General features: G+C 40.4%; 1 protein-coding gene across 1 annotated transcript in view; it reads right to left on the bottom strand.

Moving 5' to 3' along the window:
* Positions 1-17,669, bottom strand: part of amph (amphiphysin) — a 68,113-nt gene that overhangs the window by 26,828 nt on the left and 23,616 nt on the right. The window contains exons 5-9 of the mRNA XM_071901235.2: positions 13,616-13,711; positions 13,374-13,481; positions 7,387-7,472; positions 2,291-2,366; positions 264-346 (exon numbers count right to left, since the gene is read on the bottom strand). Coding sequence (XP_071757336.2) covers positions 264-346; positions 2,291-2,366; positions 7,387-7,472; positions 13,374-13,481; positions 13,616-13,711 — 449 coding nt within the window. The remainder of the gene's footprint in view (positions 1-263; positions 347-2,290; positions 2,367-7,386; positions 7,473-13,373; positions 13,482-13,615; positions 13,712-17,669) is intronic.

Here is a 17,669-nt window from a genome sequence, read left to right as displayed (position 1 = left end):
TATATCTAAGAAAAAAATGAACATGCTTCAGGCACTTCAAAGATTCCACAGGATTTAATTTCCTTCATCTTGAGAATTTGTAACTAAAGGCTCATTAAACGACAGAAAATATTTTGGGAAACTGTAGACAAATGTTACTCTTGTAATTGGGTTGAATTTCCTGGTGAGATTACTGGCAAGATTTGATTTTAGCAACAGTTTTCAAAGGAAATTGAGAGTGGACTGTAGACTGAAAGGTTAATTCACATAGTGGAGGTACTAACCTCGGTGCTCCTTGGATGGTGAACATTTTGTCAGAATGCTGCTCACCAAGCTTGGTCATCACTTCATATAGCTGCTTGCAGAGCTAGAAAGGCAGTGGAAAAGCATAGAGAAATATGGTAATAACTTTCAGAAGCAAGTTGACATGATTTGTGGCACTGTTAATACATAATACAAAAATTGTCCAAAAAAAATATGCATTTTCTGGGTTGTGTCAAACATAGCTCTGTAGTAAGATGTATCAGCAAAATACCACTGGTACTCATTCCACTCATATGATGGTATGGATGTTCCTGATAAGATTGGCATTAACAGATTCTGACTCTGAAGGCACTGCTACACATTATTTCCAAAATACCGGCCACCAGAGGCGATCCCAGAGGGAATCAACAGAGTAGCTTCAATTGAGTATCTTAGACTTAAAGTGTGCTAAATGGGGAGCTAATATTTCAGGGTCTTATACACCACTGTCATTAGCCATGGATTAGTTCCTGAAAGGAAACTGTCTGTCTTGATGTTTAGGATGCTGACACATCGGCCTAGGATTGTCAGGAGGCAAAGATAAGACATCCAGAAACAGTGACTGGTTTCCATGGTTTCCTCAGACCAACAATCAAAGCCTGTAGCCTGGAAGGTGACTGTCACTGAACATTGTCTTTCTTCCTGTATGACCTTCCCAATTATTGAGAACACAAAAACTAATTCAAACGGTCACAGACAGTAAAAAAAATTGGAAAATAGTACTGAATTGAGCAAAGCATGAATGAGGATTAGGAAATATAAATATTCATCTGTCTTTAGGATCACTTGTGGAAGTGCCTTTCAGTGACAGTTCCTTTAAGAATGAATGTTTTCTTTCCTTTCATGAAATGTCTAAAAAGGTCAAAACTCCAGCAACACTTGTAGTATATAGAACAACTTTATTGTTAGACCAATGCGTTTTGGCTTGTGGCCTTCATCAGGGTCATCATGAAACACATTACAAACAACGTTTAAATAGGGTAACAGAAAAAATTCAAAAAGGTAAAAAAATAAAAGACAACCAATCATATACATCCACACACATATCAGCCAATGGGGTACCTACAAAGATGGGTTGGGTATATGGTCATGTGGCTTCAGGCCAATCGTAGTCACAGACTGGCAGAGAGGCAAGGGAAGTGTCCAATGTGACACCATATTGGGTCATAAACTGGAGAAGTGCAACTAAGGGGTGGTACTTGAGTTTCTATAGAAGAAGCCTCAACCCAAAATGTGCCTATTTGATGTGGCCTGCTTTAAAAACACTCTAATATAAAAAACGTTTTATAAAGTGCTATATATGGAAAGAGTAGGAAAAGCATCATAAAAAATACATCATGAAAGAATAACATAAAAAATAATAATACATCATAAAAAATATACATCATATACCCCCCCCCCAAAAAAAACACATAAATGAGAGATATTTACAAACCACTATAAAAACTCATTAATTGAGAAGTCCTCATTCATGCCCCCTGGAAATAAACTTTTGAAATAGAAAATCCAAAATGCTTCTCTCTTTTTCCTGAGAAAATTGACATTACCACCTCTTTGGCTGGACTTAATCACTTCTATGCCTATAAAAAATAGAGATGAATCTCTATTTTTATCTCTATTTTTTATAGGGTTAGAGCCTGAAGCCACATGACCATATACCCAACCCATCTTTGTAGGTACCCCATTGGCTGATATGTGTGTGGCTGTATATGATTGGTTGTCTTTTATTTTTTTACCTTTTTGAATTTTTTCTGTTACCCTATTTAAACGTTGTTTGTAATGTGTTTCATGATGACCCTGATGAAGGCCACAAGCCAAAACGCATTGGTCTAACAATAAAGTTGTTCTATATACTACAAGTGTTGCTGGAGTTTTGACCTTTTTAGACCTTTTTTCCTTCTCCATGCACCTTGGAAGTAGGTGAAGTTGTGCCAGAAACCCCTACTCCGCTTTCATGAAATGTCAACAGAAATGGACTAACCCTAACCCAGAACCCTAACCTCCTCACCAGAGAGATCTCACGGTGGAACTTGGCTTCCAGGCTTGTGACATTCTTGAACGTGTTGACGTAGAATCCAACCCGGCTACAGAATGGAGTAGAGAAGGAGGAATTACTATGGTAACATACTGGGTGTCTTAAAAGTAGGTGTACATTTTTATATACATTATTAATACTCATTGTATTATTACATTTTTTCCTGTTTTCCAGGTACACCTATCATTTACAGACTATTGAATGTTGAATTATTTTGTTAAAATGAAGTTAAAAATGAAAAGATTTATACAGCTTTGATGTCATTATTAAAAATGTATACCTACTTTTGAAACATACTTTCACCAACAACAATCAAATTAAGATCATTGTGACTCAAATTAAGAGCAGATTCAGTTTTTAAACGTATGTCAGTGAATATTTGACAAGCTGATAGGCAAAGAATATGAGGCTAAAGTAATCGATAGTTCAGCTCACATATCAATCATTCATTTGAATGATACCTGACAGTGAGTGAATTTAATTGGTTTGACAGTAGAACTGATTTGAAATTTCAAATAATAAATTGTCCTTGGACTGTGCCTTGTACATCTAAGCAAACAAAACAAGCATGTTAAAGAAAAAATATAATTGAAGAAGACACCAAATCTTACATTAGGACAAAGACAGTTGTTATCTGCCTAACTTAATCAACCACAGTCACAACAATTTCACATTCTTAAAATTCCTTGTTCATTCATTCTTTGTCGTCATTACGACACTAAACATACCACCTGGAGCAGATGCGATACTGAACAATTCCTTCAGTGAGTTCACATAAATTTATTTGCTAGTGTCTCAGTACTGGACATCTTTCATTCAGGCTAAATGAACCATTCAGGTGCATATGAAGCACCACTGTTTGGTTAAAAGACACAGTACAAATGTCTGTGATTCATTCAATGAATTTGGATTTCACTTAATGAATGAATTAAGACTCGATTCTGCCAACATTTTGTTTTTATCGCTGACAAAAGAATCAATTTGTTAAAAGAATCCATTTTCCACCACTGTAATATAATGACACATTTTATATTAATAGCTTCATTCTGTGAACTTGCAGCTAGGGTTTGTACTGAAATGTGAGGTTCCATGGTTGTGTGGTTGGAATGAAAAGATCTGTCACTGCAATTCCAGATTGCATGTTCACAGAAGTTTTGTATGAATAAGGTTTTATCTTGACCGGGATGCCTAAGTGTAATTTTGAGGAAAATACTGAATTTAAATTGGCTTGGAAATGGCATTTAAATAAAAGCCTATTTAAGAGGGATGCAAAAATGGACTGTGATGTGATTAAGTCTTTCACCCACAGAGGGCGCATGTCTATCAGTACCATCAGTACTGATAGGAGAGGAAGCCAGTTGGAGCCACAGATGGCAGGTGGGATGAGCCAAAGTCAACTGCATACAGAGGAAGCTGCATTATGGATAACTAGAAGTGTACTTCTTTCAACCTTTGAAGAAACAACAAGTGGTGAATGATGGCGAAAAGCCAAGGTAATGTCGGAAGTGTGCAGTTAACGTTGTAACGTCACAGGCAGGGATCTTTCTAGCTGGTAGTGAGCTATCACTAGACAGTCAGGAGAAAATAGACTGACCAAACACAGCAATGCCCAAATACGCACCATACAAAGGCTACACCATTAGCTTGGCTCTTTTGACCTTACACATGTCGAGTACAAGGTTTCCTGAAAAATATTGATTCCATTACCTTTATTTTTATTGATTCCATTACTTTGAGTTATTTTTCATATGGAAGAAAAATAATTGCAGCAGCTAACTTCAGATAGTCAAACCACTTAGCCAATAACATAAGCACGTGAAAAGGAGGTGGGAGCAAAGCAAACAAGGACAAATAGAAATGTATTTTTGTTCGTTTTTGTTTTGTTGTTTTGTTTTAACATGAGTGAGTTAACCCATCACAAGGATATTGAGGGAAGTCACTTGACATTGTTCCATGTACATGTACCCCATACCTGAGTAAATTGGAGGATTTTGTATGTTCTAGTTACACATCTGAACTCTGTTTATTTATTGGATGTTCTAATTTGACAGCTTTGCCAATGGAGTTGGATGCGGGTGATGTTTTCGCCCCATTCTGTCTGTTTGTCTGTTAGCAGGATAACTCAAAAAGTTATGAATGGATTTGCATGAAACTTTGTGGAAAGATTGGTTATAGGGAAAGGAAGAAGTGATTCATTTTTCATACCAACAGGCCAAACGGGGGTGTGGTAGTGGGCATGGGTTCTCACAAAAAGAAAGATAACTTTAGAACGGATTCACGTAACACCATCAAACTTTGTGGCCAATCAGCAGACAGAAGACCAGGTAAACCCTCCATTATTGGACCAATCAAATGACATAGAGGCACTGGAGAGCTCATTTCCAGTTTAGACATAGCTGCCAATTTTTACAAAAGTTGATCCAGTGGTAGAAGGGCAGCCTTAATGGCCATGAACAAATATAGAGCTGATTAGTCACACGGTGTTGCGATAATCGGCTAAAATGCTTAGAAGTGGCTAGAATTTGAACAGACATACTTCCCATTTCAGGTACAGTCATGAAAAAGTGTGCATCTCCTGATGTGAAACAAGTTGGTAATGGGACAAGGAAGAAATTGTTCAAATATGTTAAAAGAAAAAAGGGGGGAAAAAATCAAACATTTTGGAAAAATAAATGTTTGTACATGTCTGATTTATCATAGCACAATGACACAATCTAAAAATGTATTAATCATAACAATAACAAATTAATCCTGTCATAAGGGATACATGAAATTGTTAAGTCAATCATCTTTCATGGAATCAAAGAGATTCAAGCCACTTATAAACATCCTTGTTGGGAACCAATGAAGTGACAAATTCATAGTAACAAACTCATGTGTCTCAAACAAATAATTAGTACTCCAGCACACACCAGAATTACTTAGATTGACACTTTTATTGATCGGCTACATACTAATTGTAGGCTTTAAAAACCAATGAGCGAAAAATGTGTTGGTTGTTGCTTCGTCAGGTTTGCACATTCAAACTTATGTGTCTGTTGTGCTCCTCTTCAGGCCCAGTCATATCTGATTTTGCCCAACAAACTATCTTTGCCACGAAAAAGGATATGATGTCACGTGTGATGGGGCGGCCATTGGAAGAGGATGTGACTGTTATCTACTTACCAGCTATTTTGGAGCTGAGTTAGCTTAGCATAATGTTTGAACAGCAGAAATAAAAATGAGTTTGTTTGTATGTATGATTTCTTGGGTCAGGGGGATGTTGTTGACTGAGAGGTCGGTCACAATACTTTTCTACCCTTTTTTAATTAACTGCTCGACAGTGACACTGGCACTGGATAACGAACAGTTAACCACCCATCACTCAGCTGATGGCCAGTTAAAACATCTATCTAATCATTGCGCACATTAATGTATCATCTGGTCCTTCCTCACGACTGAATCCACGTTACTTCCCTATTTGTGTACTCTGCTAGAACAGTGTTGTCTAAAATTGGATGCTTTGATATTGCCATGATTAGAGACATGTTGGATGTTCTACATGCCCATAGCAGCATTTCTATTGGCCGACGTGTGAATTTGCAGGTCAAAGTTCACCACACATGAACTCTGTGTGAACGCAAAGGAGCGAAATTGCTTCTCAACCAGAACTTATGTTTTTATTGGCCCTTAGGGCAAATGAAAAAAACACGGCTGTGGTAACATGGAGTGGTAACCACTGCAACGTGGTAACCATATAGTTACCATAACAGCGTTGGATTGAGTGAAATATTTACTTGAACATTCACTCATTTCACAGAGGACCTGGACTGTTGTGATCAAAAGAATTTATCAAGAGATGGTGCTTAACTAACTTTAACATAAGATAAGATAGCACTTTAATCCCCTTGGGGAAATTCAGGATCAATTCAATTCATTTACTCACTACTCAATATAAGAGCTGAAACAGCTAACATTAATGTTATTTTGGTGGTAATGCATTGTACAGGTTGGACTTCAGGCACATACCCATACATCAGTCCGGGCTACAGGTCGTCAGATTGAGTTTATGGTATGTGTGACCAATTTTCATCAGTGTTTTTTAATGCTTCAAAACTATATGTAGGATATTGTTTGTGGAGATGAGTCATACCTACGGGTAATACCCGCAGGTATGACTCATAGGTTTCAGCTTTTTTAAGTAAATATGTAGCCTGCAGCCAAATATCCTTAAAGGAAATATATAATAATAGAGGAAGACAATGTGTGGTTATTTTTCATCCTAACCTCGGTACATGTATCCCTTTACACAGGATAACTCTTTTTGTTGCAAGTAAGCAAAACACAACCACAGAACCTCAAATTCCAGTACAAAGTCTAAGCTGTAACTTCACAAAATGAAACCATTGGTATAAAACATGCCATTACATCTCAGGATCGAATGGCCAAATGAATCATACATTTTCATGCATGGCTAAGTTTATAGTTCATTCATTGGAAATACAATTGATTGCTCAATTGATATAAATCAATGTTGTCACTTGTTCTAGACAGACCAACAATATACCTTCTTAACATTCCATTCCATAAAGTAATCAAAGGCCAAATTAGGTTTATTTGTCAAAAGCCATGAGAGTGTGTAACAGACAATTTGGATCAGCTATATTCTGCTAGGACTAATCCACACAGTGCTGTTGGCCAATAGCACAGAAGTATGAACAACTATGCGCAAAGAGAATTATCATGCCAGCTAAAAATAAGCTCCTGCTATTCCCATAACAGAGTGTAGCCTGAAGATAGAGGACTTTGACAAAGATAAAGACTCTGCTTGGTTACATCACATTTGGCCTGCTGCTGGTCAGCATGACTTGGGAAAACACAACACACACATACACACACACACACACACACACACCAGCTCCCACCACATGCTGTAGCCCAGTGTATATAGAAACATGTTATCAAACTCGCACACCTCTGCACATTCAGTTACTTGCTACACAAAAGATATTATTCCCTATCAGCCTATAAAATGGCATAATAGGTAGTGGCATGCAAGTAATTTGATGGCTGTTCATCAGAACACTCACCTGTCCCAAAGAGTGGGTAGTTCGTCCTGTAGACCAACGTTCAGTTCATCAAAAACTTTCTGGGCCTTTTTCAACTCTTCCTCTGCCTGGGAAATAAAATCAAGTATACTAAACAAATGTCACTGCTGTCCCAAACAAACAACAGTAGTCTATTCTAGAAACAATCTTTGTTCTGGAACTTCTTATAATATACAATATTAATAATATAATATGTAATATAATAAATATAATACAATATGTTCATTATATAAGGAGATCATTTTGTACCCTTAAAATTGTACCCTTTCACACACAAATCGCTACTGCTTTTGTTGCTAAGCAACGCAGGACACGCACTAATGTTTCTTTACACTGTTCAGCTGTTAAGAGTAACTAAACCCCAAAGCCAAATCTGTGGTGAAGCCTGACATCTAACGGTGAAAAGCAGGGTACTGAACTGGCCATCTGCTATTGGCTGATCTACTGGGAGGATCTGAGGGTCCGATTAGATGCATCACAACGAAACAAGTCTAAGGGGGGTAGACGGGGCAGTGGTGACCAGGGGCCACCCCAACCCTCACCTCAGTCCTGACATGACATCACCCCCAGCCTGCCCCTGCCCTCTGGGGTTTCGTGCATCATGGGAAGCCCTGGGGGCAGACTCCTGGGTTGTTTCAACAATGGCCAAGGGGTATCATTTACAGTTTATGAGAACCCCTCCTGTGACAAAGTTGGCTGCAATCTTGATCATGGCAGACCTTCAGCACAGAGAGGCTTTGTGCTTGGAGATCTCCACTGTCCTGGCATAGAAGGCCATCAGGGAGGTGGGGCAGGAAAAATCGGCAGGCAGGGTTTTATTCCCAATATTTCCTCATCCCGAAGCGGGACAGAACTCTCAGGCCAATTTTAGACCTCAGGGGACTAAACAAGTTCCTCAGGCCTCTGAAATGCAAAGTGTTAACTGTGCCAAGGGAGAAGCAGGCTGTCCTTGTAGGCGACTGTTTCGCAACTGTCGATCTCAAAGATGCCTATTTCCAAATACTAATCTGGGAAGGGCACAGGAGACTCCTGGGAGACTCCTGGGGCTACGCATCAACACAAAAAAGTGCAGGCTGCAGCCCGAACAGACCACCCAGTTTCTAGGCATGTGGTTGGATGCCAGGGCTGGGTTGGTGACACTGACACAGGAGAGGAAGGAATCCCTCAAAGTCTGCCTCTCTCATTTCCGGCTGGGAACCAAGGTCACTTGGAGGCTTTGTCTATGCCTCTTGGGCCTTATGCGGCATCAGTACAAGTGGTGCCATTGGCTCTTATGCACATGCGTCCGGTACAGAGGTGTCTCTTGCACCTGGGGCTTTGCCCACAGAGACACCTGCAGGCCAGGGTGCTGGTCACCAAGAGGCTGTGTGTGGCCTTGAGGTGGTATTAGATCCCAGCCAACATTTCAAAGGGAGGTATAGTTGGTCCAGTGCTGCGTCACCAGGTGGTCTCTGCGGATGCATCACTGGAGGATGGAATGTCCTAGAGCTGAGGGCCATTCACCTGGCCCTTCAGCACTTTTTACCAAGCCTGCACGGCCGTCCTGCTTGTAAGAATGTACAGCACAATGGCAGCAGCTCATGTCAACAGGCAAGGGGGCTTGGGCTCCCCAAGGTGGCACACAAGCTGTGGACATGAGCATGCACACAATTTCTGTTACTCAGAGCCATGCATTTGCCAAGGCAGGTGAATCAGGGGGCAGACCTGCTCTCCAGGGGAGACCCGAGCCCAGGGGAATGGAGGCTCCACCTGGAGGTGATCAAGGAAATCTGGCTTTGTTTCGGCAGGGCAGTGGCCAACCTGTTTGCGTACACTGCCCACTGTACTTCTCCATGGGGAGAGATGACCCACCCCCAAGGCATCAATGCCATGGCACACCAGTGGCCTCAGGGACTGTTGTATGCTTTCCCCCACTCAGTCTTCTTCCAACCCTGCTGTAGAGAGGAGGGAGGAGGAGGAGGTGAGGGTGATCCTGGTGGATCCGAGTTGGCCACAGATGACGTGGTTCTCAGGGGTTGCACCCCTCTTGGACGGGAGGCCATGGGAACTTCCGGTTCGCTGGGACCTTCTGAGTCAGGCAGAGGGAGCCCTGTTCCATCCCTCTCCACAGGGGCTCAAACTCTGGGCCTGGCCCCTGAGAAGGCCAGTCTGTTGGCCATGGGGCTCACGCAGTCAGTGGTTCAGACCATGTAGGGTGCTTGAGCACCATCAACAAGAGCAGCATTTTCATATTGCTGGGAAATCTTTGAATCATGGAGCAGGGCTAGCTGAGTTGATGCACTGACATGTACAACTCGAGACGTGCTCCAGTATCTGCAGGGGCTACTTGATGCAGGTAAATCTAGCTAACATGTCACAGTTTAATCCAGTTGATTACAAAACACTAGAAGAAGTTGTGTTGCATCTAAAGTCTTCTACCTGCTGCCTTGATAGTCTACCGACAAGCCTTTTTAAGAATGTTTTTGATTGTATTGCATCAGATTTGCTGCAGATAGTCAACAGTTCCCTTTTATCAGGTGATTTCCATAAAGCCTTGAAAACTGCAGTTATTAAGCCTCTTCTGAAAAAGAATAATCTTGATGCCTCAATAATTAGTAATTACAGGCCCATATCGAATCTGCCGTTTTTAAGTAAAATAATTGAAAAGGTTGTCTTCCTACAACTTAACAGTTTCCTAACCTCCAACAATACTCTTGATATCTTCCAATCGGGATTTCGGTCCCACCACAGCACTGAGACCGCTCTAGTAAAGGTTTTAAATGACATTTGTTTTAATACGGACTGTGGAAAAATCTCAGTTCTCGTTTTATTGGACCTTAGTGCTGCGTTTGATATAGTAGACCATGACATACTGGTAGGCAGACTGGAAAAATGGGTAGGGTTGTCTGGCACAGTCCTAAACTGGTTTAAATCTTACTTACAAGACAGAGACTACTTTGTATCTATTGGTAACTGCGTATCTGAGCGAACAAAAATGGCATGTGGAGTTCCCCAGGGGTCGATCCTTGGGCCTCTTCTGTTCAATCTCTACATGCTGCCACTAGCTCAATTTTTGCAAAACAACAATATTTCCTATCATAATTATGCAGACGACACTCAGATTTACATAGCTTTATTAACAGATGACTATGGTCCAATAGACTCACTAAATAAGTGCATTGAACAAATCAATGACTGGACGTGCCACAATTTTCTGCAACTAAATAAAGATAAAACTGAAAGAATTTTTTTTGGAGCCAAAGAGGAGAGACTTAAAGTCACTGTTCACCCTCTCACTGAAGCCTAAAAACCAAGTCAGAAATCTTGGTGTTGTTATGGACTCTGACCTAAACTTCAATAGTGACATCAAGACAATTACAAAATCTGCCTACTATCACCTTAAAAATATCGCAAGAATTAAAGAATTTGTGTCCAAGCAGGACCTTGAAAAACTTGTTCATACGTTTATTTTTAGTAGGCTTGACTACTGTAACAGTGTCTTTACAGGTCTCTCTAAAAAAGCTCTTAGACAACTGCAGCTCATCCAGAATGCTGCTGCCAGGGTTCTAACCAGGACTAAGAAAATGGACCACATCACTCCAGTGCTGAGATCACTGCTTTGGCTTCCTGTGTACCAAAGAATTGAGTTTAAAATTCTGTTACATGTTTATAAAGCACTAAATGGTTTAGGACCAAAATACATTTCTGATCTCCTTCAATGTTATGAACCTGCCAGACCCCTCAGGTCTTCAGGTACTGGTCTGCTTACTGTTCCCAGGGTCAGAACAAAACATGGAGAAGCAGCTTTTAGTTTTTACGCTCCAACAAACTTTCAGAAAATCTGAGGTCTGCCTCCACTTTAGAATCTTTTAAATCAGGGCTTAAAACTTTTCTGTTCGCCAGGGTTTTTTAAGAAATTTAGGGCAACACTCATCTGCACTGGAATATTTATTTATTTTTATCTTTTATATTTTCTTTTAAATGTGATTTTAATGCACTTTTCACTTTTCTAATCTTCTTGCACTTCTTGTCTTTTTATGTCTTTATTTTTATTTTATTTATGTAAAGCACTTTGAATTACCATTGTGTATGAAATGTGCTATATAAATAAACTTGCCTTGCCTTGCCTTGCCTCACCTTCAACCTTTAGGGGCATGGTGGCAGCATTCAAGGCCGCTCGTGTAGGCAGTATTAGGCTTACCGAGGGCGGCTGCAGCCTCATCTCACAGTTTCTGAAAGGCACTCAGAGGTGTACACCCTGCAGTAGGAGGCTGGCCATCCCGACATGGGACTTAGATCGTGTGCTGGCTGCCTTACGATAGGGAGCCCTTCGAGCACCTGGACTCAGTGACTGTTAGTGACCAGTGGTTGTCACTCAAGGTTGCAGCTAAAAGAGTTGGAGAGCTGCAGGCTCTGTCGACGTATGAGAGCTGCTGTTAATTCCTGCCAGATGATGCAGGGGTAATCTTCGTCCGAATCCAGCATTCCTGCCGAAGGTGCTCGGACTTTCACCTGAATCAATCGGTGGAGTTCCCTCTGCCCTGCCCGGGAAGAGGGTGAGGAGGATCAAGGATGGTCATGGTTTTGTCCGGTCAGAGCCCTGAAGGTTTACATTCAGCAGACAGAGGCATTTTGGTAAATGGACCAGTTGTTTATTTGCTTTAAGTCCCAGTGCCTGGGTCAGCCAGTGTCAAAATCTAGTCTCATTGGGCTGTGGAAACAATCCAGCAGGTGTACAAAGTAACTGGTGCACCGGCACCAGTGGGAGTGAGGGCGCACTCCACATGGGGCGTAGCAACCTCCTGAGCCTTGCAGTGAGGCGCCACCCTCTCAGAGATTTGTGCAGCTGCTACATGGTCATGTCCATCTACTTTTGCCAGATTTTATTGCTTGAATGTGACTGCTGGCACCTCCTTCGGGGAACGGATGCTAGGTGCCACTATGCAATAGACAACATATTCACTGTTCCGCTGTGCCAGTGGGCCTGTCTTGGCTTGGGAGATGTCTTGTATCCTTGTCAGTTGACCTAGCAGGGGGCAGGACATCTGAGTGTCCTCTATCCTTTCACACCCAACCTTAGCATCTTGCAGGGTTGGATATGCTTTAGGCTGCACCTGGCGCCTGAGCATAGGGAAGTGATACACAGAGTCTGGCGGTATCACCAGCCAATGGATGTGTAAGGTGTATATTTGTATGATAGTGTTTCAGAGGGATTTTTGTTTTGACGCACACTTGCATTTGTTTAGAGCACTCTTGTGGCGGGGACATCTCATTCAAATACCATGGCCTGGTAATGATTGGGGAGTACTTGAGGAGCTACATCTGCTCTGTCTCCTGGGTCTCCTCACGGTTTTGTCTTACAGGGTCCCTGTACATATGGAATATGTAACTGTGTGGAGACTCAATAAAATAGAGAATGTTTGGTTACATTATAACCTTGATTCTCTGAGTGAAGAGACTATCTCGCCAGGTCAACGCCGCTCAGGAACCTGTTCCAATGAGTTCATGCATACCTGGGCTTAATATACCTGTGCATGGGCCACTTAGTGGTGTGTCTTAAAGAGATATCCATGTAAACTGCCCCAGTGGGGTCAGTCCCCGTACATATGGAATATGTCACTGTGTGGAGAGATAGTCTCTTCACTCAGAGAATCAAGGTTACAATGTAGCCAAACATTCTTCTATGTAGAAGCCAACTCTCTGCGGCCAGAAGTCTGGCTGAGGAGAGCAGTTTATATGACAGAAAGGAAGGAAACCTCACTGCTTCAAGTTAGGCATGTTTGACAGACTGGGCAAAAGCATGGCACTTGTTTTATCTTTGATTGTCATCTTGATTTATGTTTTTGCTTTTAAGCAACATGGTTTCTAGGAGTCCCTTGGGTGTTTTATTGTTTTTTTTCCTCACATCACGTTTTATCACTGTGTACATAAATAATGAACTCAAAACAACTCTTAATGGAGTCAAGTGGTAAATACCAATGACAACTAACCTTTATCATCTTGCGATCATTCCTCATTCCAGAAGCTTGCAGGGTTTCCATGTGGTGGCGAGCGCTGTCGTAGTCAATGAGCTTCCGGCTTCTCTTGGACACCCGAGTCTGACAGAGAAACAATCAATTAATCAATCGATTAAGCTTTCAGATTCAACAATCAGGAATTCTATCAGTGCTATCAATGTGACTAGCAAGTTACAGAATAAAATTAAAAATGTCAAGTTTTTCCAAAGTGGCACCTTGAGGTCTGGAAACTGCAGGAGGTACGCATCCAGGTTGAGGAGAGTTGAGTCTACTAGTTTGTTATGGAAGTCTTCCCATAATGCATCACAGTCCTACAAGAAAACACACAACCCAATTTTTGTTAAAGCTACACCCTGTAACTTTGCATTTTGCCTGTGACGTCACCAATCCACAAAAGCAGTTGGTTAAATGAAGGTAAACATGTTCAAGCCAGGTAACTGTGGCATTTTTTTATTTATGTACACATTTATGGTCATTTAATGATAATGTGGCCACAAAAATGTCAAAATATCTATCTTACTAAAACTACAAATGAGTGGTTGGCACTGAAAAATAATATTACTCTGAAAAAATCATTTCTAAAGAAAACTTGCTAGCCACCCTAGGCTAATGATGTTACCACTGCCGTGTAAACAGGATTAAATAGAGATACATGAATCACCAACAATATAGCTATATAGCTAGGATCCAATATTTATTCCATTCTATTGCTTCTTGCCAGGTTGACTCTGCAATGCTATGGAAACATTACCCTTATTGCTAATGTTTGAAAGATAACTCTATAGCAAAGGAGATGGGAGTAAAACAGCAGCAAAAGGCTATAACATATATTGCCTGTCTGCCACGGATATAGGCTACATTTATTCGTTTTGGGGACAGTGATAGCTATCTGTTCATACAAAAATCAGTATTTGAAATTGACAACCAATGATTGTGTGTCTAATTAAGACAGGTCTCCAATGATAAGGCCCAAGGACAGGCTGCACATCCACAATGGTCTGGAGACGCTGAGATTGTGGACTTTACACTGCACCTTACTACCTCAAGTATAATACCTGTTGAGAGGGAAGACTACTATGGAATACTAAATCATTCAAAAAGGTGTACTTGTACACTTAGGTTTGTGCTTGTAAACTTTTTTTATTTTTTTTTTTTTTATTTTTTTTTTTAATCATTTACTTTTTAATTATGCAACCACCAAATGATCAGTATCATTTGGTGGTTAATTTTACTATCATATTACAGCTTCTCTCCAGATAGATTTTTTATTTTCCAGATTTATAATACAACAAAAACAATATACAGAAACACTGACAGGGCAGGATATAACACATTAAAGCCCCTGCTCTCACGGATCACGGGTGGATGTCCATGTGTGCGCTCACAGACTTTTGACAGGTTTACTATGTGGTAGCGTTTTGTAAACTGGTTTGTAAAGGAAAGACAAATCTGCAAGGCAGAGGGGGCTGGACCTTCAAATTCTGACCAATCAGTTTCCTTGGGATGGCTGCAAACAATACAATTGGCTAGATAATTCAATCAATCAAATCTTAACGGCAGTCACTCTTCAGCCTTCTACCCATTAACATCCATTCCCACTACTAACGACTAACTACCTCTTTCAAAATAAAGTTGGAGAAAAAAAAAATGGAAGCGGTATTGGGAATGGATGTTGCCTGCTACAGTTTAAAGCCCTTTGCACACTGAGCCAAGATATTTCCACGCTCACACATTTTTAAATCATAATTTATCTAACTTTTGCTGTAAAAAACACAAATCAATGGAAGCGGGTAGAATGCTGAAGAGTGGACTGCCATTAAGATTTGATTGATTGAATTATCTATCCAATTGTATTGTTCGCAGTCATCCCAAAGAAGACGGACATCTGCGTGTGATTTTTTGCCTCACAGCAGGTAAGACTGAAACTGCAAGCACAGAACTGAATATGCAGACTTGCAAAACGGAGTTTACAAGCACGGAACTGAATGTACAAACCTGCAAAGTGGAGGTTACAAGCACGGACCTGAATGTACAACCTTACAAAATTAAGCTTGCAACCACGGACCTGAAGGTACAAACTTGCAAAACTAAGTTTACAAGCACAAACCTAAGTGTACAAGTACACCTTTTTGAATGATTTAGTATTCCATAGACTACACAAGCTACCTAACCTAACCCTAACCCTAACCCTTCTCAGGATCTTATTGTTTAATTTTGATATGTCAGCGTTCAGTGAGAGTCCAGCTGGAATTCCACAAGGATTAATCTTGGGACCAGTTTTATTCAGTATGTATGTAAATAATTTACCAGCTGTGTGCCCAGAAGTTAAAATACAAATGTATACAGACAACACAGTCATCTATGTCCATGCCAACAGCAAGGACCAGGCTGCTTGTAAACTCAACATTGCAATGGACAGAATCTCTGACTGATTGGGCTAGTCTTGCTTAACCTTAAACACATCAAAAACAGTGTGTATGTTTGTAACCATCAGGAATCATAACAATTATCCTGCGGTCTCTCTAAAGGGAGATGTCATTTAGGGGTTATTATAGACTCTAACCTGACCTTCAAGAAGGGGGTACAGGGTATTGTTAGGTGAAATCTAGGCAACTTCAAATTCATCAGAAATCAAATGACTACTAACGCAGCTAAGATTTACATGCTCTCAATGATACTGTCTCATCTCTCTTACTGTCTTACAACCTGGTCCCAAGCTAGTAATACTAATATGAAGTAGCCCCAACACCTCTACAATCAAACACTCAAAGTTCTAGACAAAAGACCAAATATTTACCATCATTGCAATGTTATTAAAAAATATAATTTGCTGAGTTTTGACAGCTTCATACAGTTCACTGACACTTCATCTTTTATATAAAATGATGCACTGTCTTGCTTCGCCACCTCTTAAGAAATGTGTGTTATCCATTAAGGGCAAGTCAAGGATGACAAGAGTATCAACCAGGGGGGACTGCTCGTTCCAGTTCAGGTTAACCAAATTTGGACAGATGGCTTTTTCAGCTAGAGAATGTCAAACGTGGAACACAATACCAGTGCACAGAAGAGAGTGCAGCACTTTATCTGCCTTTAAATTAAAAAGTATGGTTGAAAGAAAATCAATCATGTAGACACTGAATATATTCTTTGCACATTCTGAATGACTGATATGTACCTGTGTTTTAAGAGCAAATTCTAATTCTAAGAGCTATGTACTTATACTAATATATAGTATATAATATATAGTAAATATATGGTGTTGATATCTGTGATGTATATACACATTGATTGCAAGAGTGTTGTAAATTGGTAAGACCCGTGTTTATATGTGTATACATTCATTATCAGATGAAATATTCTATGTCTCTCTTATGCGGTCTTCACTCTCTACCCTAAGGCCCAGGGACCAGATGAAAATTAGCTTAAAATTAGCTAACTCTGGTGCAATATGTTATTGTGCATGGTCGACTGGCCGACCGACCGACTGAACGACCGACCATCCAACAAAGTGATCCATAGAGCCCCTGCTGTCGCGGGGCTAAAAACAATGGCAATGATAAAGTCAAACACAAACAAAAGCATGTTACTATTTACAAAAGAATCAGTATTCATATTGCACATGCTGGTACATCTGACAGGGCCCACTCCAAATTGTGCTCCATTTGCTTGTTGTAATCAGGTCATATCCTCAGACAAAGATGAGAAAACAAAAAACATTTGACTTTGTACCATTTTTTTCAAATCACATACTACACACACACACACACACACACATTCAATAGTTAGTTAGCTCCACATGCTAAAATACCCATATGAACTAAAATGCGGCCATCAACAAAGCTCTAAAAATAGTACTTGTTTCAGAACATCTGATGCAACTACAGACAGAGTTCAAAAGATTTCTGTAGCCGCGCATATGGTAGCTATGGTTAGTGCAATGAGTGCTAACTAGCATTGGCTATGGTAGGCAAACGTTAATAAAGAAGCCTGTGGAGTTGTTTTCTGCAGCTTTAGCAACTCTCTCTGTGGTAGCTCAACTTCACCACATGGAGAGATGCTAAACAGACATAGAACCAGCAATACTACGTGGTGGTCTCTGCTGTAAGGCTAACAACTTACTCTTATGGTAAGTGCACTAACAACACTACAGCTAATATGCACACTGCTAATAATGATTGAAAATCAAAGTTTTAAAACTAAAGATGTTTTTACCTGCACATTAAGAAAGAACTTAGATTTAGAAATAAATCCATGGATATCATGTTTCAA

The sequence above is a fragment of the Centroberyx gerrardi genome, chromosome 13, assembly GCF_048128805.1.
Source record: "Centroberyx gerrardi isolate f3 chromosome 13, fCenGer3.hap1.cur.20231027, whole genome shotgun sequence".
Lineage (NCBI taxonomy): Eukaryota > Metazoa > Chordata > Actinopteri > Beryciformes > Berycidae > Centroberyx > Centroberyx gerrardi.
The sequence above is the reverse complement of the archived record's forward strand: the minus strand, read 5'-3'. Positions and strand labels throughout refer to the sequence as shown.